The sequence below is a fragment of the Aspergillus niger genome (genome assembly GCF_000002855.4).
Source record: "Aspergillus niger supercontig An08".
Taxonomy (NCBI): domain Eukaryota; kingdom Fungi; phylum Ascomycota; class Eurotiomycetes; order Eurotiales; family Aspergillaceae; genus Aspergillus; species Aspergillus niger.
In genome coordinates, this window is record NT_166524.1 from 324,867 (window position 1) to 348,980 (window position 24,114).

Genomic DNA, 24,114 nt, shown 5'->3' on the forward strand with positions numbered 1-24,114 from the left:
CCTCTGCGATTGTCTGTCACTACTTTTACTTGAAACAATGTCTTTTACAATAGAGCGAGAACACTTGCATGGTGCCAAACTAGGCGACTTTCATGTCTATGGTAACTAACTATGTACTTTTCCTTTGCAATCATCACTCATGACTCGTCGTCATCAGTCATTAACTTATTTGCCTCGACTCATCACCACACCTACTGTTCCCTGTACGACCTTCACGCCTGGGATCTCGGCTTCCCAAAGCCCTGTTTCTCCTCCCGAGCCAACTTCATGCCACCACTTCAACAGATCGTTGCTCTCTTTGGGCTTCACATCGGGAGACGCAGTTCCCACAGTGACATGGGGTATTTCGTTTGCGCACGGCCATTCTGCCAGGTTCTGATCATCTGGGGGGAATATCCGTGCTACAAATGCCATGAGACGGTTGTCCCATATAAGACGCTCAAGACGTACGCGAGCCGGAGCCAACGTTGGGGTGATGGTGGGATCAGACTCGGGCTTGCTCTTCATCTTCTCGATGTACTGGCGGACGTATTCGTCCCAGATACCGGGATGTTCTTTTTTCGAGGCGCGGTGGATCAACGTCACATGGAAGGCGGGCTGCACGCGTCTGCTGTTGATGAGCTGTCTGTAGAGACGTGCTTTTTCGGGGGATGTAGACGGAGGGAACAAAGACTCGAGGATATTTTTCACCTCTGCAGCGGGTAGGGAGATGTTGAAATACTCGATCTTCTTGGCCAGGTCTTCGGGGGTGGGGCCGGCTGTGGGTGCAGGGCTGCCGGGGTTCTGATTCTGGTTCTTGTTCTTGTTCTTCGGTTTCTGGGATCCGTATTGATGGCTCCAATCCAGCTGCACTTGGTATTCGTTCATCGACCAGTAGATGGCGTCATCCAGTTGCTCTGCTGTCGGAACTTCTTTCACGAGCTTGGGATAGAATGAATGTAACGCTTTCACCACTGTCTCCAGATTCTCCCGCGAAGAAGCACCAACATCCAGGTCAATTACTTGGTCGAAGTAGCAGTCTGGCTCACGGTCGGTGTCAACAGCCTCGAACCGGTTCAGGAAACCTTCCATGATTCCGATGACCTCCTCCGGATTCTTGCTTCCCGCCCGGATGGTCTGGTGGTTGTCTCCACGGTCAAGGACTCGTCTCCGCGTTACCTCACGGATGCCAGGAAGTAATTGTCCTTTAGGTTCGTGGACGTACTGGAGTGCGACATAGCGAGCTTTGGAAATTACAACCGACACATCGTCTATAAGTTGCTGCCGTTCGCGTCGCATGTGGTTGTTCCGGTCTGCTATCACCACAGGATGTTGGGCAAGGAGGTTTGTAATGTCCAAGGAGAATTTCTTTGGCTTGTTCTTCTGTTTCGGAATGTTATCGTTCTGGACCTGTCCCCATCCAAACAATTTGCAAAGAGCCAAAGCCACTGTCGTCTTGCCGCAGCCCAGGGAAGCAACGGGGACAAGAATTACGTCGTGCGTCACATCGCCGGCTTCGTCAGACTCCATTTGGATGATCTCAGATCCGTTGAGGCCTCTCTCTTGCAAGAAACCCTCTCTCAAAGAAATGATGCCGTGGTTTTGCTGGTACTGTTGTGCGAGACCAGGGGTTTTAGCGAGCTGTCTTCGCGCGTAATGGAGATACTCCTCAGTGATCTTCTTGTGCTTCTTGATGTTAGGAACCTTTCCTGCAATGACTGCCTTCGTGCACTCCCGCCATTGCCTGTACATCAAGTAGGGCTCTTCGAACTTGTACTTGAAGAACCAATCCCGGTAGGGGGGACGTCCCCTATCGCCCATGTGGCATCGGACCACAAACCCCTCGGTCTCCCGGCCATCCCAGGTGCCTGTTTCGGCGCAATTGTCGAGGAATTTCTTGACCTGGTCGAGGTCTTCATACACGACAAAGTTGGCCTTCTTAAATCCCCATGCATCCGCAAACTTGTGTACCTCCGAGCTAGGCTGCGTGGCAAATTGGGGCACGTTGAAGTTGAGTCCATGCAGATAGATGCCCGAAGCGCTTTCGTCGTAAGCAAGGACATGCTCCTCGAAGGTGTCGTCACAGAGCTCGCCTACTGCGGTGACATTGAGTCTGCGAAGCTCTCGTGCCAAGTCCTTTACATTTCTTCCAACAGAACTGACATGTCGCTCGACCCAGCGTTCACCAGCTTGAGCATGGCTGAGGTTTGTATCAGACCGAACACCCGTGGAATGCTTGCTGCAGACCAACAAGGTGCCATCCTCAAGACCAGAAATGAAAATGATACATCCGTTCTCCTTCACACTGAGCTCGTAGGGACCCCTAGTATTCATCTCGATGTTCCTCCACTTTGTGTCATTCACCTCGTCCACGTTGAAGAACTTGTCGTATCCGCGAACCGCAATCTCCTGGGTGCCATCCTTCCTCTGAGTGGTAAACAGCCCTCGCGCATAGGTCGGCAGATCGTCGCGTTTATAATCCCAGTCCATGAACTTCCACGAATGCACCTGGATTTTGTCTGCTTTTTCAACGTCGAAGGTAGATTTCTTGCACTTGAACCCCGACTTCTTCCCATGAGCTGTGCCTTTCCTGCTGGCAGCCTCCAGGCTGGTGACCAGCTCGGCGACTTCCCGCTCGTCCTGCTGCACCATTGCGATCCGTCAAATCCGCGCGTATCGAGTCCAAGCAATTACTGATATTTGTGCGTTGCACCGGAAAGAAGAGAAAAGGTCGGGATGCGGGAGGAGGTGGGGGGGCAGAAGGCACGCGCGGTGTGTTGTCGACAAGGCCAGGGAGTAATTGCGCCTAGATTTTAACAAGGCAAGCTCGATCTTCCCAAGCAGAAGCTTATCCCAAGCTAAGATACAGCCTTGCGCGACGAGAAATGACTGGGGAAAGTTGAGTCACCGTCAGCCTCGTTCGGGGTCCAAAAGTAGGAGTTTCTTATCGATGATGCGGGGCAGCGATCCTTTTGAAAAAGCGCTTTTTTCCGCCCGCGCCACTTTCATCCGCCCATCTCGATTCACTGAACACGTCCTGCCTTCACTTGCCCATTACCACTTCATCGGAGATTATTGTGTGACTCAAGGTATGGCGCTACTTGCCTAAGCCTCCATACAGTATCAGGACTGACTCATTTTCTCCCTCAGACTAGTGAAACCGTCACTATGACTCAACCCAACCCTTACGTTCTGGCCGCCGACAACCCGGGCGCCGTCCTGACTCTGTTGCAGTCCAACCCCTCCATCGCCTCGAACCAGGACGAGCACGGATATTCATTACTCCATGCTGCGGCTTCATACGGACACATCGACCTGCTACGCGCCCTTGTCAAGGACTACAACGTGGACGTCAACCTGCTCGACGAGGACGGTGAAACCTGCCTGTTTGTGACGGAAAGCCTCGACATTGCGAAGTGCCTTGTTGAGGAATTGGGCGTGGACTACAACAAGAGAAACGACGAGGGCCTCGCAGCCTATGAGACTATCGAGAGCGATGGCTCGTTCCCGCAAATCGCTGCTTACCTGCGGCAAGTCGCCGGTGTGCCAGAACCTGCCGCTGACTCGGCTAACGACGCACTAAACCCGGCCCCTCCGCTTCCCCCGAATATCCAGATGAACCTGGGCACGGTGTCGGAACAGGAGGCGAGTGCAGGAATGGATGAGGTCGACCCGGAGTTCAAGCGGCGCATCGATGAGCTTGCGGCGCGGGGGGATTTCCACAGCGAAGCTACGCAGAATCAGCTGCGCCAGTTGGTCATGGATGCTATTTCGGGGTCCGGCATTAACACTCAGGAGCGGGATGTGCGGCGCAGGACGGATTAAGGAGAATCATACAGCAGATTGCCAGTATTCTGCAGCCCTCTGGCAGTAGTGGATACCCATTTTCCTGCTTAGGGATGTCGGAGGTGTTCCGGAGAGGCCGTTTACGTCTCGCATCAATTCGCGCCTAGGGCCTTTGGACCTGCAGATTGAACAATCTTATCATACTGCAATGCCGCACCCTATGTGGTCTCGAGCATTGCAGGAGACAGGGCCTTCTGACTGATAACCTGGTACATGGAGAAATGGTGCCTCAATCAGGCGGCACTCCATGAACAAGGGCCCTACACATGCGCCCAACGCACGCGAACAGAGCATGACAGGCAGCTGAAAGCGGCAGCATACTACCTTATGTGACCAAGAATAATACCTTAATCCGTTTACAATCCCTACAGTCAAGTTTCTAGTCCTCTAGCTGTAGCTTCGTAAACACCTGCTACCCATAACCCACCCACTCACGTGATGATCGGCCTTCCCCGCATTTCGGGCGTCACAGCAAGTGCTGCTCTTGGCTTCGACCAATCCCTCCAATTGCTGCCTGTCCTCAGTCTGTCTGCCCACCTATTCAGGTACTTTTCAGCTGTCAGCTTACCTCCTGAACGTCCCTTCATTCGCCATGAACCCAGCACTTAACCCGGACACTCCTCCCCCGCCTCCTCCGAAACCCAGCAGCCACGAAGCCAGCCGAAGGGGCACGCCATCGCATTCAGGAACACCACAACAGTACCAGGAAGGACAATATGCACAGGACCGCTTGAATATGCAGGGACAGAGATACTCTTCTTCCCCGGGAATGTTCAACCCCGCTGCCTCGCTGAATGCGCTGCCTAAGCCGCCGACGGTGGAGGAGGGCTGGCTGCCTGCTGGTGTGAAGGAGAAATCGTACGTTTTATTCATATTCCTTGCTGATTATCTGTTTAATTCGGTGTTGGGATACGGGCTAACTGGTACATGTTTATGTGGTCGCAGGACTGTCGACCTTCAGACTATCCTTCAAGATCCTAATCTCATCTCCGCACTCTCCAGTAACCATCCTTCGTATACGGCGCATCAGGAAAACCTACAGACGCTTCTTAAATATAATAAGGACCTTGTGAACCGTTTGCTGGAACTGCAGACACATGTTGGGGAACTACGCTCTTCTACAGAAACCCTTCTTCTGACTCATCAGTCGCTCGAGGTGTCCTGGCGGAAAAAGCAGTCTGAGATGGATGCTGCGCTGGCGCCGTGGTCGCCTAAGGCTTTGTATCAGCGGCTTGCTGCTTCGATTGCTGAGCAGGAGGCGGTGTGTCAGGCAGTGGAGGAGAGCTTCCTGGAGGAGGAACATCATGGACGGGCCACTGAAAAGGAGGTCGGCGATTGGATTAGACGGGTCAGAGCGGAATCTGCCAAGTTGGCGGCTAGGAGAGAGGCCAAAGCTAGGTGGGATGAGGGGAGGGTTGGAGGGTGGAGGTGATATTTATGTTGACTTGGCAGCTTGATGGAGGTGATGGCTTCAATTTGAAGTCACGCCTCGGCTATGGCACCATGCTAGCCCATGATTTGCATATCTGATACCACTGGACGCGGTAGAGAGGGAGAAAGGATGCAAAGGCTACTTAAGCCGACAAGCTGGGGAATGTAATGGCAGGTTAACCGCAGTGCGAAGGGATACTGTTCTCATCGCTCAGTCGCGCTCTGTCGACCACTTTCCAGATCAACGTTATGCGAGCTGCTCTCTACGGCATCTCGTTTGTCGCTCATCGAAACCCAGCTGTCGGTAGAAACGTGGCTGGGGAGTCCAACGCCCATGAAGAACGCATGTTCGCGACTTCTAGCTCCCCACGACCAGCCCGCACCACGAATGATGGGAAGCTGATACAATCGGAAGCCAATATACGCGAAGACCATTCCCATGACCGATCCGAATATGATATCGAAACCATGATGACGATAGTCGAACCAACGCGATGCAGATATGAAGAAGGCCACAGCGATGGGCACTAGTGTAATGATGAGCATATAGACAGGAGGAGCGGCACCCTGGTTTCGAATCTTTCCACGGTCCTGTCTTCCCAGATCATGGCCGAGCGGCGAATAGGCCAGGAATGGGAACCCAATGGAGAATTTAGCACTTAGCCAAAGAGCGAGATACATCAATCCCGCGAACGAAACTAGATAGTCCCCATGTCAGATCCATCCCACCACTCTCATCTCCCTGGACATAGATAAACTCACTCGAAGAATGCCCACTCGGAAAACTAGCAAACCCATCCACCTTCAACGTCTCATCCCCCTTATTCCGACATATCTCCCACGTCACCATCGTAGGCGCACCCGCAAGTCTCCTTCCCAACCCCGAAACCGCATACTCGTTAATCGCAGATATATCCGGGTCACACCTGGCCAGCATATCCGGCCTCGGCTTCCCATATAGATCCTTTAGTCCCTCCGTAGCCATGAACGTTCCCGCAAGGGCGACTCCTAAGCCCATCCATCCTGCATTCCATTCCCAGAGCTTTACCATCAGTTTCCGTCTTAGTATCTCTTTTCGTGCGTTTCGACCACTAGTGCCGGCAATGGTGGTAGTATTCAGATTGATGAAGAGAAAGGAGACGAAGATGATAATCACAGCTGGAGCTATTATCGCTACCACGGCTAGCACGCCTGTTGAGACGGTATCTTTTTCCCTGTGGGGGAAGGAGATGCTTGGGTCGGTGAGGGAGAAGGGTCGGTGGTTGGGGGTGGTTTGGGAGAAGCCAAAGCCGATGAGAGCGACTCCGCTGAAATTTTATTAGTGAGTAGTGCCTAGTTTGTTGGGGTTTGTCTAGAGTATGGAGGACATACATAATGAGGGTCCAGTCGAGTATGTAAGAGAGGATCAGGCGCTTGGAGAATTGTTGGTATGAGAGTCGATGATGATGGGCTGCGGGGGGAGGGGTATCCTCTGATTTAGAAGGCGTCATTGTCGCTTGGTAGTATAGTATTATATTTGATGTCTGTTGCGATTGGTATTGCTATATATAAGGGAGCTGGATGATTGGGTATGTTGGGATGATATAATTGCGGAGTGAGAAGCATAGCTACTTGGGTGGTCCGGATAGTACCTCGTATGTAACTATATGTATGGCAGGTGACCCGACCAGATGAGAACAGCAAAGGCTACGAGGTAAGGCATTTCTGACCAAATCACCGGGATAGTGGTACGGCATTGTTCATTGAACTTTAATTTTACCACCGTTTTAAGGCGTGCTACCGCTGATCTACACTATATTTACGGGGGATGATGAACACGAAGTTCGTGTGGGGTTAGAGCGGGCATGTGAGTAATATCGTATTCATTGCAATTCATTTCCTCATTTAGAATTATTAGACATGTAAGCTGCGCGGTTTCAATTTATTTCTGCTTGCCGTCCAAGTCGCCGAAGAATTCTCGGCCAAAGTCGGCGCTGCTGTCGTTGAAGCGGAGCTTGCGATCAATGCCCCGGATCTTCTGTAGATCCTCGGCGTCTAGCTTGAAGTCGCCTTGGAGGTTGTCCTTGATGCGAGACGGAGTCTTCGACTTGGGAAGTACTGAGTGTCCTTCGTTGATACCCCAGGCTACAGATTGTTAGCTTCTTTCTTCGCGAAGACAGCTGATGGTGACATACCAAGTGCTACTTGGGCAGAGCTCTTGTTGTACTTCTTGCCAATCTCGACCAGCACGGGGTCATCGATCAACTTGCCAATTGTGCCCTCGCGAGAGTATAGCTCGTTCTGGTTTCCGAAGGGGGAGTAGTGGGTGACATGAATTCCTTTGGACTTGTGCCAGTCGGCGAAGCTACGCTGTTGTAGCCATGGGTGGCTTTCAAGCTGGTGGACTGCAGGAACGACGGAGGTCTCCTTGAGGAGATGTTCCATCTCTGCCTTAGAGAAGTTGGAGACGCCAATGGCTTTCACCTTTCCGGTTGAAAGGAGCTTCTCCATGGCTTTGTATGTCTACCAGAGATGGTAAGTTAGCGCATTCATCTGGCGTAGCTGGTGTTGTGCATGGAGATGAGCTACATACATCGACATAGTCAATGTCCTCCACAGCTGGCTTGCCACTCTCATTCTTGGGGAACTTCTCGGTTCCTCTCTTAAAGGCCACGGGCCAATGCATCAAGAACAGATCGACATAATCCAAGTCGAGGTCGTTCAACGAGTCCTGAAGCGCCTGCGCTACGTCGTCGGGGTGGTGCTTGTTGTTCCAGAGCTTGGTGGTGATGAAAAGCTGGTCACGGGGCACTCCAGACTTCTTGATAGCCTTTCCTACGGCCTCTTCTGTTCCATAACTGCAGCATCATGTCAGCGTACCGATTTGATTCGATGAGTCGAGCATGCGAACTCACATTCTGGCAGTGTCAATGTGGCGATAGCCCGCCTTGATGGCTTCAAGCACAGCTTGCTCCTGTGCCTCTGCGTCCTGCCAGGTTCCAAAGCCAACGGCGGGGATTTGTGCACCAGTGTTGAGCTTGAACGTGGTCGACATTTTGTGTAGTATGCGTCAATTGGGATAGGCTGAGTCAATGGTAGATACTCTGTGCTAGAACAACATCCGGCCGGGAAGAAGGCCCCTTATATGGCCATATTCCAGCTCATAATAGCATTACAAATTCCCGGTGAATGCACCATCATAAACAAGGATCGACGTCAAATTGACGCAGATAGAACTTTGGGTTTCTGTCGGGAGAGGGCCGATGACGTTTTGAAGCGGACCCACTAAAGCTCCAATCCAGACTGGCCCTCAACGGAGCTTCCAAAGTTAATGTAGCAACGAGTCGCAGTCAGGACACATTACTCGAACGTTTCTGGACGATTCGAAGCCCGACATACTTTGCGCCAAAGGCGTGCTCGGTGGGGATGGGGGTTTACCTCAAATTTGTGTTACCAAGCAGGGCACCTATCCTCGACTGTGGGTCTAGTCAAGATATCCTGTTGTTAAGTCGCTCTGTACACAACAAATCCGGAGAGGCAAAGGCGCTGCACAAGTGCTAGATAGCTGCAGAAACATAGGGCGGCGGTCGCTTCGTATACTGCGTGTCGTGCCATATGATTTTCCTCCGGAGCTCAAATACTATACCAAACATCGCATCTTTGTGAGCAACGATGGCTGAAACCCATTGGATGTGTTTACTCGTGAGACAGGCCCAGAAAAGGCATTACAAGGTGCCCATATCTTTAGACTAGAGCAAATCGACCATAATCGAGACGTGCGAATCAGTTGCTAGGTCGACATGACGCCCGCTTCGGGGCATCATCCATAAGGCTAGAATAGGCATGACAGCGATCCATGAATGGTCGCAAGGCAATCGCTGTGCCATATACAGCAACATATTAAGTACCCTGTTGGCCGATCTTCCGCCAATTCTCCTCTCCCGTTATCTCAATATTGATTTGAGCCTTCCCTGAGGTTCCCGGGTCCGATCTGTCTTGCAGTACCTTATGCAGAACCGTTGCCGTTTTCGCTTGTCGATCTCTCTGTGACTCCACATTTGGTACGGTCTTTTGCACGCAGGTAGAACAAGACAGTACGATGAATCGCGATCTAGATACTGTAAGTGAGTAAGTTTGAAGGATGCATGCATATAACGCATCACATCATCTCGAAGCCTTCCCACGAGTCAGATGAAAAGAAACTGCACTGAGAAACATCAATAGCGCGGTATACTTTGTAAGTATGCCATCGACGGATTTGATTGATATCTGAATAACTGCCATCTAGAGCAGGGCTCTCATCACCTCTGGGTAGACTTGAGGGTGTGCAGTGAGGAGGTTAAGCTTCCACGGCAACATCTTTGAAATGGTATGAGCCTTTGACTTGCTACTATCCCAGAACCTTGGTCCCAATGATTCGGAAGACCAGCTCAACTGTTTTCGTCTGGTACTAGTACTAGATAGTAGTAAGAAAAACACCTTGCCGAAGCCGAAGGGCCGGTTGAAGTGGTTAGGTAGTATAAGCAGTTTGGGATAGAAGCTGGAGCTGGTACCCAGCTCATTAGTAAGTCGTTAAAGTGTTTTACAATTTATACCAGTCTTGCAGTCTCAATTTCTAGCCTTTTCAGCAAAAATAAATCAGAACTAATCAAGTTATGCGCTAGAACAAGCGAGTTTTAAGGTAGGAAAGCGTAGAGTTGATGAGGAAATACCCCGCAGGATTGAGCAAGCCATTATCAAGCGACCTGGTGAGTCTCCAAGAATAATTAGTTTGGTGTCAATTCTGGCAACTCTTATAGCTTCAGAAGGCTTGTAAATGCAGCATTTTCTAGACAGTAGGAATTGGTAACAGCAATAGTACTAGTTGGGTGGGTCCTCGACAGTGAAGTGTTTGTTTTCCGGTCAAACAACGCTCTTGGTGATACTCGCTAGCCGTGGTGTTAGCTGCCCACCTATAAAACCGCGGCGCAACCCACAATAATTTTTTTCTCAACTTGCCCAACCTTGCAACCGCATCTACAACATGCACTAGTCGACAACCCAACCTTCTCAAGTTGGTTTACTGGCATGCTCAATACAGTCAATGACAATTGATTGTATTTGAGCATGCCTTGTCAACATCTTGTTCTTCAGATGTAGTCTAATGGTGACAAACATCTTCGGACAACATGATATTTGATTCCATATGCTTAAAAGGTATGCGAGCACAATCTTCTATTTGCTCTCCCCCTCCTTGTATGATGACCCTATGACACGCTTTAAGGCATTCCTCAAACTTAATCACCATGTGGAATTCGTGTTTTAACTCAAGTTTCAGCCTTGTCTGACAACTACAAAATAACTTCATTGCTTCACTCAGCCTGTTTGTGACCATTGCTAACTTGCTGGTGATAGGTAAATACCAACTATTCTATATCTATGCCCTTGTTGGCCGTCGATGAAGATACTTTGAACGAACGGGCGGACAGAACGTGTGCATTGACCCGCATCCATCAAAAGCAAAGCGTACAAACTTTGCGGGTGTTGGGGAAGTGTACACATTGTTGAGAACTCGTCACCTGAGCTTTCATCGATCGTTCTGCGATTACCAGAAAATTTCGATTCCAAGTCATACTAACAAGTTATGACAGGTACTTTCATCCTCAATCACCCTCTCCATATGCCCATATATCCAAAGTCAACATTACATGATGAATCTTGTTATTCACACTGTTTGATCCTGCACGCCATGTGTTTGGAAATGAACATGTTACAAAAAAATCTGATTTAATGAGGTTGGTCCCGACCATATCCCTGATACCAATGCGCTCGTGCTGACCCGTTTCATAGCCTGACTTCGTTGACATTTCAATGCTTGTGTCACTCATGCCATGTCTTGCATGTGATGCTAACTCTGTCGAAAAGTAATAGGGAATATTCTGTGTAAAATGTCTATGACGCTTCAAAAGTGTGAGTATTTCCTGTCGTGTTTCCTTCATTGTTGCATGATGAATTCTTAAATCGCTGTGTTCTTACCGAACCACCTTGACGAAACAACAAAGATTCACCTTGGAGAACTGAACTTCTCACCCATACATATTTATGCATCAGTGTCTGTGTATACAGCTGCTAACATTGCATTGTGCAGGTCACTCGCCTATGAATAGCTACTATAATGATAATGATAATGATAATGAGTTCATTCTTCACAAATAATGCTCCCACTTTTCTGTAAAACATAGGTCGACATCTCTCGTAAAGCTTCGTATCATCGTCACCTAGGACCTCCATCTACTCGAAGAACAAGTTGTGCTTCTTGTGCCAGTCTTCCAAGCTGTCCTCTGGATAAACATCGTATACCTGCTTCTTCCCCTCAGGCCATCGCACCCACGCCGGCTTAGAGTTCTCCATAAGGCAGACCATCTCATCAGGGACCGGCAGTTCGGTATCAATGGCCGAAGCAAAAGGATGAATGAGCTCTGGCCAATGGTGATCCCACAGCCAAAGCATGGTGCTGCAATTGGAACAGAAATTCCGCTCCGACGCACAGATCTTCTCATCTGGTGTGCCTCTCGCCATGACAGCGGAATATTTCCTAAACCGGTCAGCCCGAACCGCCATCCTTCAACACCCATCGAATATCCAATAGCAGACAAAACACTACGAAGTTAAAAGCAGACAAACATGACTTACTTGATCAAATCCTTTCCCTTCTTGATCTTCAGGCTGTCGGCAATACCGCCCAGATTGACGCTGCCACTGTACCCGCCTACCTTCCGGCAGATGCTACAGGCGCATAGTTGATAGGGAACTGGAGTTGACGATTCGAGTGCGAACTCAACGCTGCCACACTGGCAGCTGCCTTCAAGTTTCCTGTATTCTTTGTTAGTATCAATTCGACTATATTGCTCGTGTCGAGTTTGTGTGTTGTATATGGGAGTCTAGTGCTATGTTGGGGCATACATCGGCATATTTGTCAAGTGATCAAGTATTTGAACGAATAGTTGAGTTTAGTCAAGTGCGAAGCGTAACTTGTCATACCAATAGTAGTCCAACCTTACTCAACAGGACAAAGGGATCGCGACTATCTATATACCAGGACCGTGCCCGGAACGGGCTCGGATGCAACAACGTCATTGGTATATAAGAGACATATCATGCAAACTCGGATTGTTTGGATCCATGAGGGGTTGGGCCAATGACTCTGCACATGCAAACTTGGATTCGCGGCTGCCCTCGGATAGCGCGCTGGATGCCATGCAGCTATTGTCGCCTACTCTATATCTATTGGTCTCTCATTTCCACCTCCGCATGTTGTTGCGGTTGCATCGTCTTGCGGTTGAGTACCCCGCATTATGTTACTACGGCACAGACTGAAAATCATCCTCAAGTGTATGAAATAAAAGACATATTGAGCTCATAATAGGATCTACTGACTCTTTTCCACAGGGAAATTGGCCTTGCTGACCCAGTATCACTACTTTGTCTCATTGCATGACACTTCATAGATCAGCAGATGTTTGCTCTGTTTGTCTTACTGTTTGTCGCGATTGTTCTGTTTGTTCTTATCGGACCGCTCGCCGTGCCGTTTTTCAGCAACTATCGTGTCCAGCGATTGTCAGATACAGAGGAGGGCACACCGGGCCAGTCAATCTATTAATTCGTCATCAATCAATTGCTCATCTTCGCCGTACCCCGATTTAGCCATAATGGGTTTTGGAGCTCCCGGTGGCGGTGCCGTCCCTGTGAAGCCTACGCCGTGAGTTATACCCTTCCCGGCCTTGGAATATACCTGCAGACAGTGAACAGTCCCGGAAAAACAGATTAAACTAACAATTTTTTAATGATTCAGTCCCGAGCGTGGAAGCTTTCCCCTCGATCATGATGGTACACTTCCCTTGATTCCCGTCTAAATTGGAAACCAGCCTATCCCGCCTCAACGGCAGCGTTGAGCTTTTGCGCGAACGCTTTCTCTATCCACCTCAATCGACGCAAACATATAACTGACATTACTCTTCCACTGCTGGAACAGGCGAATGCAAGCACCTTATTACCGACTACCTCAAGTGTCTGAAATCGAGACGAGGTGTGAACGACGACGAGTGCCGGAAACTGGCCAAATCCTACCTGTCTTGTCGGATGGACCAGTATGTTCTTGGTTTATATATGCTATTGAAGGAGTCATGGCTAATTCTCTGCGACTTACCTCTAGCAATCTAATGGCGCCGGATGACTTCAAGAACCTCGGATTGATATTTGAGAAGGATAAGGCTACACCGAGTGGGGGTGCAGAGGGTGCGGAGAAGAAGGAATAATTCCCTCCTGCCTGCCTTATATGCAAGATAGCTTGGGGAGCTGTATGATATTGTGGGATGGCATGGCTAGTGTATAAACAGGGTACCTTGTGCTATGATTGATGATGGATGGATAGATACTTCTCCATTTCCGGCGTTGGGATTGCGGTTTTGTATATAACATGTGTATCATACCTAACTTTGATGTGCACTCACTTGGAGTAATCCAAAACAAGTATTGGGGGAAAAAAAGAATTAGTATATGTACAACTCTTGACAACTGCCTACTCCATAGCGTTAAAGCAATAGACGTAACCATGCAATGTCATGCGGGGAAGCCGACCCGCCAGGACACCAACCCCAAAACGATCAAATCACTCCGCCCGTCCCAAATCACCCAAATGCTCCCAGCAATCCAACTCCCAACACCAACCTACGACCGATGTCGTCCATTGCACGGCCACCAGACCCCTGCCTGGTAGCAATCATTCTAATAGTGCGCTCACGAGCCGGTCCGCGCTTCGTCTTCCACTACCCGCCCAACCCGCTCAGCGAGAACGGACTCCGAGGGGCGCCCAAAGCGCGCCGACCTTCACGCAAGAATTCCAAGAGCAACGAATCCAGCTCTAGCGAAGACAGCAGCTCCACCTCCAGCGAAGATGAGGACGAGGCACCAATAACGGCAACAGCAGCAGCTCCCGCAACCACAGGGACTGCGACACAGCCAGCCAATGCAACCCAGAACGCCTCACACGTCGCAGGCAGTCATCCCGTGGCAGGAAGACGGTCGAGTAACTTCGGCGTCGTCGACGATACAACCATATCGGGCTCGCCGGGCGGCGAGTCCCAGCGTGCAGGCTCAGTGGGATCAGGGAGAGGGTTGATGATGCGGAAACGAGGGACGAATTCCGATGCCGAGGAGGATGCAGGCGCCGCGTCGGATAGACAGGAGGATGAGGCAGGGCCGTTCCGACCGCCGTGGGAGTCGTTATTGGGGCTCCCTGCGGATGTGTGGGAGAAGTTGTTGAGTCCGTCGCGGTCGTGGCATAAGCGGCGATTTGAGGTCGGGATTAATGATTTGGCGTTTGTGGGGTGGCCGGTTTTTGTGCGTGAGGATGGTACGTGGAGGAAGCAGAGGAGGAAGAAGAGGAAGCCTCGGGCTACTTGGGAGGGAGGGGAGCTGGGGCATAATGAGACTCCTGGGGATGGGGATGGGGATGGGGAGGGTGATGAGGCTGGGACTGAGGATGATTCGCCTGATCGGGGTACGGAGCTTATTGCTGCCTCGACGGAGACGTTGAGCCCGAAGCAGATGGCTACTACGGACAGTCAGCGGGCGTCGATGATCAGTGTTAGGTCGTTCAGGACGTTGAGTGAGGCACTGGATCCGGATGATAAGGATTGCATGACTATGTTTAATGTCGTGTTTGTTTTGGATCCGCCGTTGTTGGAGTATTCCATGCGGTTGAGGGAGATTTACGACAATATTATTAAGAAGTTCTCGAAGGCTTTGAAGTGGGAGCAGGCTCGGACGGATTATGTTTGGAAGGAGGCGCAGCATATCTCACATATCAAGGAGAAGGCTAAAGAGAAGCGTATGTGGTCCTGTCGATGTGGCGCAGGTTTGGTTGCTGACGGAGCGATGAATAGGAATGTCCGTGAATAGCCTCTATTCGGAGCTAATCAGCCAGTCCTCTCTTGCAAGAGCTATCTGCACTGTTTTCACCAGCATATCGGCCTCCAAGATTGCCTCAGTGTCCCTCAGTCCAGACGTGTCCATCTCACTCCAGATACCACCTTTGACCTCGACGCCATGGCTTCCTGGGCCGACTGACAAGGCATATCCGGGACTCTGGCTTACAACGGCAGACAGTGTCACTCCGGTCGATGATCCCACTGCCGATGAGAACACCGCGCCCCATCAGGTCCTTGCTAAACACTTTGCCCTCTTATTGCTGGACAATGAGGCATCGATTCTCAAAGACGTTGAAGCATCCGGGGGCGCTCTGGCTCCTGCGCTTGCCCATTATATTCGGTGCTCGAAGCCAACGAAGTCGTTTGCGCAAATCTCTGTATCATCCGGCATACCGCTTTCCACAATACAGATGCTGGCTAGCCATCTAGTGTATTGGAGAAGAGCGCGAGCAATCCCTCCACTCCATCAAAGAGATACTTACATCGTATCGCCGAACTGCGATCTGAGCAAGCTTGAGGTAGCCACAGCGGCTTATCAGGCAGCGTTCCCGACACTCCCAAGTCTCCCAAAGATGCTATCAGCTATGAGCGGAACGCCCAGACCATACGGAAGCTTCATTCCAAGCAAAGACCACAAAGACACATACTTCGCCATTTTAGCGTGGCTATTACGAGGTGGCTGGGTCACTCAATTGCGAGCCTTTGCAAGAGTCAAAATAAGCCCTGAAATCAAGATGGCAGTGGAGACGGCCCTTCGACAGGAAGAAGTTGATAAATACTTGAGCAAAAGGGGATCGGCGTCAGATACCGAGATAAGGGAGGACCTTGATGATGCCAGTTCATCTTCGTCATCATCACTGGGCAGCAACGGAAGCGGCGATGAAACGCCAATGCCAGGTCGGTATAAACGGAACAACGAGCTCGACCTCTCTCATTCTCTCCTGGACCAAAACACTTCCTTAAAAACGTCGTCGCTCATTCTTTACCCACACCGTGCTTCACCATTAGAGTCTCGATGGTTAGGTGAGGTCATGGCGCGGTTCCCCGAACTTCAGGGCGACGTTCCCGATGGGGACCTTGAATACGCGGGACTCCGGACATCGCTCAAGAAGTACTGGCCGACCTTTATCAAATACTTCAACGGGTATGACGCGCTCGAGAAGATTCCCGTCCGAGAGAGCTTGAAGCGCAAGCTCGTATGGCAGATCCTCATGCGCCTAGGATTAGTGACAGGGCAGCAGTCATCTATTCAGTTGGATCCAAGGGAGCAGATTCTGGTTAGTGTCCGACATTGGTAGAGATGAGTTATGATTTATGGACGACAAATATGATCAAAATATAATATAAGCCTAATGTGCAGCTATGCTCATTCACATAGAAGACTGTTCAATTCTTCACAAAAACAATACACAACTTCGAAATCAACAAGACTATATCTCCCAATCCAGCATCATCGCACGTGATGACACCCCGGCACACGGACGGACGGAACGGAACCACCCCTACCAACTAAATACTTTAGCGCAGTAACAAAAGTAAACTAGTGTTCTCGTCAACGCAACCCAAACCATGCAAGACTCTCCGCCGTCGGAAACAGGAAATATCTCGGCCTATGGTTGGCAATTGTATTCTCGGCTCGGATCCATTATCTACCTTGGGCTCTCCGAGGAATTCCGAAAAAAGGAAAAAGAGGGGAATAGAAAAAACTTATTGCTTCCACGAGACCAAATAATAATAATTATTGATCGCGCGCGCGCGCGCGTCTCAGCCCTAATTGACGTGAACCGCAGCCTGGGGCTGAGACTTGTTAAGCGATAGTTTGTTGGGTTATGTAGTTAGTACCATTATTGAGATTGGTTGGTTGCATAAATTGTCCGGTTACGCCGGGCGTATCCGAGGTTAGGTAGGTTGGCTTCCGCTACACTGATATTCATTAGTTAGTAGTACTTAGAGAATTGTTTTGTAAAGTAATATGTCGGTCGTGTGATTGGATAGGTAATGTGAATAAGTCATTGCGGTTAGTAGTTGTCTTTTGGTGGAAAGGAATGGATGTTTGTTTATCTATTTATTTCACTTTGAAGAAGGACGGTGTGGCGCGCGGCTGGCGGCGGCGGCAGTGGTGGTGGTGGTGGTGCTGCTGTTGCTGCGGGATCATGCATGGGATAAAGGACATTATTGTAATTCCGTACTGGAAAATGAATGGATAGATGGACGGATGGCTTAGACTTGACTGGCTGGCTGGCTGACTGGCTGGCTTGTTGGGGAAGGAAGAGAAGGAGATCAATCAATAAACTCCGTACCTTGTTGGTTGGTATGGAATGCCCCTGCATTTTACTGCGTTCCCTGCCTATTAGTGGTAACCATTATAGATGAATGGTCTCGGAGGTTTTTATTCTTTAGCTATATGGCTGGTACTGGGTATACTCTGCAATTGTTTGGGAAACAAAGGGTTATGTAGTTTGGCACGGGTTGTTAATTGGATTGGCTTCAAGGGTCCTTATAATTACTGTACTGTTTGGGAGAAAGTCCTTTCCTTTACAGGCTGCATGATCTAACTTCACAATGTATTGGAGTTTGGGGGCACTTGACTACATTGGGTTAGAGTGGTGTTTGAAGTTGATACGGTATGAAGCAAACTTCGGAGATTTGCGGTTGTCTAGTTGATTAGACTAGGATAACTTACTAGTATGTAGATGCGTACCCTTTTGAGTGTGAAATATTAATGGATTGTCAAGCTTGAGGGTATATTAGATTAGTATTTGGAAGGCAAAGTGGGATTAACATTTTAATTTCTAGCATTCATAGCTCACCGACATGTGTCTATTGATAGTTCTCCGGTATTCAATGCTTGGCATAGCGAGCATGTTCTTTGTTTGACACGGTTGACATGGGATATAACCTTACTTAGATGCCCGAGCTACAAGAATGTCATTGATTTACATGCCTGTTTGCATAGGCTTAGTGTTAGCTGCCATGATTCAGATTTCTTTGCTTACTCCTGTGGTCTAGCCAGGTGGGTCGGGGCACTGACAGTAGATCAGGTTGGAACTGTGGCTCACTGGAGCTTGGTGGTAGTTGAACTATATGGTTTGTATGGTCGCACCTGGCTAGTAATATTAAGTTTAGCATGCCTTAGGGGAACGAGTCTCATGACTATACTGGGAACTGATATGAACGGCATATTGTCATACCTGGACACTAAGATCGACTGTTACTTTTGAAGCCTGTGTGGGGAATGTGATAATCCAGAATCAAGAAGTATGACAGACATTTCAGTCTCCCACTTTCCGAGCGTTATGACCTGATATAAATGTAAAATATCTACCTGATAACTGATCGGGGTCATTGTCGATGAGGAGATTCTCCTACTGGAGCTACTGGCGGCGTAGAAAACGGATACTCAACTTGCCTGTGAGCTCGAAGTGCGAGTGAATCAGCCACCCTACACCTTCCACCAGCGAACGATCTCGGACTAAAGATTGAAACAAAAGACAATGATTGCATTGCTATTGGTAGTTAAGATGCAAAGAAATCATTGCAGAACCAGGCACGTAGCTGATAGATCACCTGACTAGTCCTAGCACTCCAGCACCGATAAGCCACCGTATCGATGTTTCCAAAACCCGACACCCTTATCTAGAAGATGCATTGGGAAGGCAGCAGGATGCTCACTTGTTATGCATTGTGATTATAGATATTGTGCTCTGTAGGACCAGGACATCCCACGTCCTATGTAGCCTGGGCGTGGCCTAAACGCATAGTGGGTATGGTTCAAATTAAAACCATGCCTAAACTACTACGTAGTAATGCCGTTATATTTCCTGGGTATTATTATTCGCTTCTCCTCCATATTCCTCTCAACGCGGTTGGATCAACTCGACAAAATTGAGTGGCCCGGAGCCCTTGACAGAACCAGTGAAAAAGGCCTACCAGATGATGGCATCAGCCCCATCCATGCATGGATCACAGAACCCCTCCGAGCCCCGCCATCAGTGAGGTAGCGGTTCAAAGTCGCGCGCACCTGCAGTCCATTGCATTTTCGGTAAATGAGGACTTAAGCCAAAGTGGTTAGCATCAGAGACGAGGGGAGTCTGCGAGGTACTAGAATTGTGGTCGTGTCACTTTACCCACGACCACGGAGGGTATCTGGTGTCTTCACAAGACCTGATTATGTTAATTAGACTTCCAGGTGTCAAGCATCACGAGTTGACTACTGCCTCGTTCGAGTTTAGGATGACGATTGGTAACAGAGGAATGTGTATTTCGAGAGCCGAATTGAAACCGGAGACCATTACGGTTAGTGCCGCTGGGACATCCGAATTAGGACAGTCGCCAGTCAAAGGGTTTTTTTGGGCTTGGGCATAGAGGGGAAGTGAGGGGTTGCTGGAAAGGACTTGCTGGGAGTCAAAGAGTGGGATGACTTGCTGGTGGTAAGCTGCCACCCACGCATTCTCCCGACCTTCAATCTCATAAGCCTTGCCCACAAGACAGACTGGTTCGGAGGTAGAAAATGCGTTTGTTATACTTACTACCACATTGGTTGTTGGTAATAATACGGCCCGCATGATAGTTATGGGCGGGCATCATATCTAGGGATACCGACAGTAGTAGTCCTCGAGACAAAAATACTACATTGGATTAATTTCACCTTTTTCTTATTTGCGATTGCCGTATTTCCGATCTAAAGAATTTAATGAAAATACCCATCAAAACTCAGCAAATTTCATTAGCAATTCAAACTCATCTGCTGGTACTTACATACAACTTCCAGATCTTTACCCGGAATATTTACCTCCAGCACAAGTAAAAGGACGGTTCATACCCACAACAACCCTGGAGTCCACGAACCACATCGTGAGACGACGATGTGGGTATATGGCAGGAATAACAATTTTCACTACTTTTTTCTGCGATTTTTGACTTGATCCATTCTACGCCCTTACCTCTTTCTGCCCTTGTGTGAGCAGAGCCCGTCCTGCTCTTCGGAACTGTAGGAATTATGGTACACACTGGGTACCATTGATACCCGTATTATTTGGCAAGACAATTCTGTTTTTACACGCGGAAAACTCGATTACTTTACTGTACCTTGAAAGTAGAACGAACCTCCCGTGCAATTTTTTTTTTATTAACCCTCTGTTGGCGGATTCCACAATTCTGACTAGTACTTACTTTTCTTGCCTGCCTTCTTCGGCTTTTCCACGTCCCTCCGGCCTGTAAGTGATTATTCCATTATTATTTTTCGTTCTCTTACACACACAGTCTCTACCCTTCCTCTCTCTCTCTCTCTCTCTCTCTCTCTCTCTCTCTCTTCCTTCTTGCTTCTCCCCTTTAACCCCCCCCCCTCTTCTCTTTTCCCCCCTCCCCTCTTCACTGTTTCAACATTTTGGGATTCTGTCCCTCCCTGTGGTTACCCTCCGTCGGTTACCCGTGACCTGTGTTGCTATAGTGAGGTGGTGCTCCATTTCTGCAGTGCGCCTTTTTTTCCGTTCCCCGAGATCCTCCTTCACACACAGACAGAGGTATCCTTGTATTCAGCGGGACCACCCATCTACTTTACTTTTCTTTTTCCTGCCCATTTCTCTCCTCGTTGACAAGTTAATTTGATCGTTGATCACTTTCTTCTTGCTCAGCCTATTTTTTGTTTTCTCCGCACGGGTCCTGCCTCGAACTTTTTTCCGTCGCAGCTCCTTACATTTTTTTTTCCTCTTGCCCTTCCGTACCTGGCAAATCTGAAAACCCACCAAGTTCAGTAGCGGTTGTTGCCACGTGCAAGTCGCGCCTCGTTTACGCTTTATAACACTTTTAAAGGTGCAAGGTTAACGAGTTCTCTCGCAAACGACAGCGTATATCGATTCTTTACGTGATCGTCGATACGACACCAAGCCAAGAGGCAGCGCAGTTGGATTCTCCGACGGCCCGAATATCATAACCGCACACCGCGAGTGCTTTTTGTGGCCAGTCTTACAGCAAGCACATCGAGCGAATCGGTTAGAAACCTCCTTTGGACGCCTTCCTACCGAAGCGATCTCGTCTTACGATTTCCACATCGACTCCTGTTGGCCCTTCCTCCTTCGCCGTTTAGCGGATCTGGACATAAATTGTGCCGTGCGAAAGCATTTTGGATGCGATTTGTGTGCTAGGTTTCAACATTAGTCAAGGGATCTTTCGACTACATCTGTTGTTACGCTACACTTCGTACTATCGACCGCGTCTTTAATCGATTGGACAAACGTCAGTTCAGCTGTCCGCTACCGAATAGGTTCAATAATTCCGTGTCGGGAAATTGCGTTTGGTGGGGTTGCTCAAGGGCAACAGTCTTTTTCTGATTGCCATCGTTGTTGGAGTTATTCCAACCAAACTACGGTTGACAGCTTATCGCGGAGGTATCTGTTCTCTGGCAGAACTGACTTCTTCGCTTTTCTCTTTTCTTCACTAGAACGGGCTTCATAGACCGCGTTTATTCCCCACGTATCGAAAATGGCCGCTTCATTTTCCTACGCTCAAGCAGCAAAGGGCATTGCCCCCGCGCAGTCCCCAGCAAAAACATCACCGGAAGAGCAGACCCAAGCGGGTTCGAAGCCGGAGGAGCAGAGTGTGGACTCTAGCTCGCAGACGAATGCAGATGCCGTGCCTTCCAAGGCCGAAACAGCCCAGGAAACCGAGGTGACCCACACTATCGAGAAGGAAGTCGATTCTACAGCTACCAAGGCCAACGCTTCTGAAGCATCGAGTGATGGCAACTCTTCCACGTCATCTGTCCCCAAGGATGAGGACGGAACAGATACTCCCAACGGTACTTCGGAATCTACTTGGGACAACAAGTCCCAAGCCTCGGGTACCGAGAAGACGAATACTGGAGCAGACAGCACGAAGGACAAGAACGCTGAGAAGGAAAAGGCTGTGCCTGCTAAGGAACTGAAGGCTGCCCCGCTCCCTTCCGTGAACATTTGGCAGCAGCGGAAAGAGGCGCAGGAGGCCAAGGCCAAGGCCGTTGCCGCATTGAAGCCTGCCTCCAAGACGGGCACCTCGAAGACTGCATCTGCCGCTTCCTCAGTGTCTGGTGATCACCAAGCCGAGTCGAAACCGGCCTCCAAGAAGAAGGGATCTGACGTTCCTTCGGATGGCGCCAAGGACCGGAAGAAGGCTGATGGAAATAAGGCACGTGATGACGGCGCCAGCATCCCTCCTGTTGGAGACGAGAGCCTCTGGCCCACACCCCAGGTTGCTCAGGGTGAAGAGAAGAAGAAGGCTCAGGAGAAGTCCGAGAAGACTGAGAAGAGCCCTGTCATCCGCCCTCACGGCAAGGAGAAGTGGATGCCCGTTCCTTACGTTCCTACCGCTGTGTTCAACACCCCTCTTCCCTCTGCTCGTAGAGGCGGAAGGGCTGCCCGCGGTGGACGCGAAAACTCCCGCAACGGAACACATGGTGCTGGAGCCGGTGCTGATAAGGCTTCCGGCCAGGCTGCGCAGGGCTCTACGCCAAAGCAGGCCACCTCTGCTGACAGAGGAAGAAACGAGCAGAACTCCGGTCGCGCCAACTCGCTTCCCGCCCAGTCAAGGCGCTCTAACAGCGCTGACGCTGGACTGCCAGATGCGCGTAAACACCAGGCAGCGGACCGCAACCGCGGGCCCAAGGGAGAGAATGCAAATGGAGCACCGGCCGGAAGAAACGCCAACGGGGCGGACACTTACCCCCGCCACCATGCCAAGCAGTTCGCGAAGGGCCATGATGCAGGCCACAAGGGTGGCGAGCATGGCGCTCGTAACCCTCAGCTTTCTGTGGATGCCCAGGCTGGTCCTCGCCAGGACCGTCGCTTCGAGAATGGCCCCAAGTCGGCAGATTTCGCTAGCTTCCACGCCGATCGCGAGCGCAAGGAGAAGGACTTCCCTCGTGAGTCGCGCCCCGAACGGGGACGAGGCGGACATCGGGGAGGCCGTGGAGGCCATGCTGGCTTCAACGGTGCTCAGAACGCTCACTTCCCCAACAACCACATGTCGCACCACAATTTCATGCACCCCAAGTTTGGCTTCAACGATCGCCAGAGGTCGCAACAACATGGCCCTGTCAATGGTTCTGGAGGACACAGAATGAACATCAGGTCGCCTTCCCTGCCGAATTCCACTGCCATGTATGGTGTCTACCCCTACCCTGGTGATATCAACACGATGTATGGCTACCAGCCCATGCATGCTGGGCCGATGACCGCATATCCCTATGGCCAGTACTACGACCCTTACTCCCAGATTGGCATGATCTCGATGCAGGTCGAGTACTACTTCTCCGTGGATAACTTGTGCAAGGATCTTTTCCTCCGCAAACATATGGACTCCCAGGGCTATGTTGGGCTGGCTTTCATTGCTAGCTTCAAGCGCGTCAAGAGCTTGACCGAAGACTTCGAGCTTTTGCGCCATGTTGCTCGCCAGCTGAGGAGCGTCGAGTATGTTCAAGCTGAAGATGGGCTGGACCGTCTGCGGCCGAGAGAGAAGTGGGAGCAATGGGTTCTCCCTATGGACCAGCGTGACCCTTCTGCCCAGAATGACGGTCCTTCTCCTAGCAGTTCTGCGAAGCCTGAAGACGTCTACGTTGATGGGGCTGTCAATGGACAAGTTCTTAACGGTACCGCTGATTTCCACGGTCCCAAGACGTCGCTATCGTCTACTGCTCCGGAGTTTTCGCCTGCTGGCACTCAGAATGGCCAAACTGAAATCACAAATGTACGAAATCCCCTGTGATGGTCGACTTTGTCCCCTTCTTCGTTGCTACTTTTGATGAACGACGGCCGTGCTGTTTGTGCCCAATTTTGCACAACGCATCTGGCAGTCGAAATTTTTCAATCCTGTTCTCAAACTTGTACGAGGCATCTGTTAACGTTTCTAAACAGCAGGCTGAATAATTTGGTGCATTGTT

General features: G+C 50.0%; 11 protein-coding genes across 11 annotated transcripts; 6 read left to right on the forward strand and 5 right to left on the reverse strand.

The window, feature by feature from the left end:
• Positions 1–165: 165 nt before the first annotated feature.
• Positions 166–2,631, reverse strand: An08g01480 (uncharacterized protein; the record flags this gene model as incomplete). Its single annotated transcript, XM_001392230.3, has 1 exon — positions 166–2,631. The coding sequence occupies one exon, from the start codon at positions 2,629–2,631 to the stop codon at positions 166–168; it is 2,466 nt and encodes an 821-aa protein (XP_001392267.1).
• Positions 2,632–2,932: 301 nt separating this feature from the next.
• An08g01490 (uncharacterized protein) lies at positions 2,933–3,804 on the forward strand (the record flags this gene model as incomplete). Its single annotated transcript, XM_059748840.1, has 2 exons — positions 2,933–3,068; positions 3,101–3,804. The coding sequence occupies 2 exons, from the start codon at positions 2,933–2,935 to the stop codon at positions 3,802–3,804; spliced, it is 840 nt and encodes a 279-aa protein (XP_059601149.1).
• Positions 3,805–4,417: 613 nt separating this feature from the next.
• Positions 4,418–5,257, forward strand: An08g01500 (uncharacterized protein; the record flags this gene model as incomplete). Its single annotated transcript, XM_001392232.3, has 2 exons — positions 4,418–4,683; positions 4,771–5,257. The coding sequence occupies 2 exons, from the start codon at positions 4,418–4,420 to the stop codon at positions 5,255–5,257; spliced, it is 753 nt and encodes a 250-aa protein (XP_001392269.1).
• Positions 5,258–5,460: 203 nt separating this feature from the next.
• Positions 5,461–6,746, reverse strand: An08g01510 (uncharacterized protein; the record flags this gene model as incomplete). Its single annotated transcript, XM_001392233.1, has 3 exons — positions 5,461–5,954; positions 6,019–6,563; positions 6,628–6,746. The coding sequence occupies 3 exons, from the start codon at positions 6,744–6,746 to the stop codon at positions 5,461–5,463; spliced, it is 1,158 nt and encodes a 385-aa protein (XP_001392270.1).
• A 431-nt stretch (positions 6,747–7,177) lies between these two features.
• Positions 7,178–8,290, reverse strand: An08g01520 (uncharacterized protein; the record flags this gene model as incomplete). The annotated part of the gene is made up of 4 exons (XM_001392234.1): positions 7,178–7,380; positions 7,431–7,758; positions 7,829–8,093; positions 8,151–8,290. 4 exons carry the CDS (start codon positions 8,288–8,290, stop codon positions 7,178–7,180), a joined length of 936 nt encoding a protein of 311 aa, XP_001392271.1.
• Positions 8,291–10,403: 2,113 nt separating this feature from the next.
• An08g01530 (hypothetical protein) lies at positions 10,404–10,676 on the forward strand (the record flags this gene model as incomplete). The annotated part of the gene is made up of 2 exons (XM_059748841.1): positions 10,404–10,431; positions 10,630–10,676. 2 exons carry the CDS (start codon positions 10,404–10,406, stop codon positions 10,674–10,676), a joined length of 75 nt encoding a protein of 24 aa, XP_059601150.1.
• Positions 10,677–11,505: 829 nt separating this feature from the next.
• On the reverse strand, positions 11,506–12,185 carry An08g01540 (uncharacterized protein; the record flags this gene model as incomplete). The annotated part of the gene is made up of 3 exons (XM_001392236.1): positions 11,506–11,809; positions 11,908–12,087; positions 12,178–12,185. The coding sequence occupies 3 exons, from the start codon at positions 12,183–12,185 to the stop codon at positions 11,506–11,508; spliced, it is 492 nt and encodes a 163-aa protein (XP_001392273.1).
• Positions 12,186–12,923: 738 nt separating this feature from the next.
• On the forward strand, positions 12,924–13,434 carry An08g01550 (uncharacterized protein; the record flags this gene model as incomplete). Its single annotated transcript, XM_059748842.1, has 3 exons — positions 12,924–12,973; positions 13,067–13,101; positions 13,247–13,434. 3 exons carry the CDS (start codon positions 12,924–12,926, stop codon positions 13,432–13,434), a joined length of 273 nt encoding a protein of 90 aa, XP_059601151.1.
• Positions 13,435–13,830: 396 nt separating this feature from the next.
• An08g01560 (uncharacterized protein) lies at positions 13,831–16,716 on the forward strand (the record flags this gene model as incomplete). Its single annotated transcript, XM_059748843.1, has 3 exons — positions 13,831–15,103; positions 15,159–16,480; positions 16,582–16,716. 3 exons carry the CDS (start codon positions 13,831–13,833, stop codon positions 16,714–16,716), a joined length of 2,730 nt encoding a protein of 909 aa, XP_059601152.1.
• Positions 16,717–19,402: 2,686 nt separating this feature from the next.
• On the reverse strand, positions 19,403–20,588 carry An08g01570 (hypothetical protein; the record flags this gene model as incomplete). Its single annotated transcript, XM_059748844.1, has 7 exons — positions 19,403–19,695; positions 19,733–19,792; positions 19,962–19,995; positions 20,052–20,178; positions 20,214–20,285; positions 20,376–20,417; positions 20,578–20,588. The coding sequence occupies 7 exons, from the start codon at positions 20,586–20,588 to the stop codon at positions 19,403–19,405; spliced, it is 639 nt and encodes a 212-aa protein (XP_059601153.1).
• A 1,095-nt stretch (positions 20,589–21,683) lies between these two features.
• On the forward strand, positions 21,684–23,939 carry An08g01580 (uncharacterized protein; the record flags this gene model as incomplete). Its single annotated transcript, XM_001392240.3, has 1 exon — positions 21,684–23,939. One exon carries the CDS (start codon positions 21,684–21,686, stop codon positions 23,937–23,939), a length of 2,256 nt encoding a protein of 751 aa, XP_001392277.3.
• Positions 23,940–24,114: the final 175 nt, after the last annotated feature.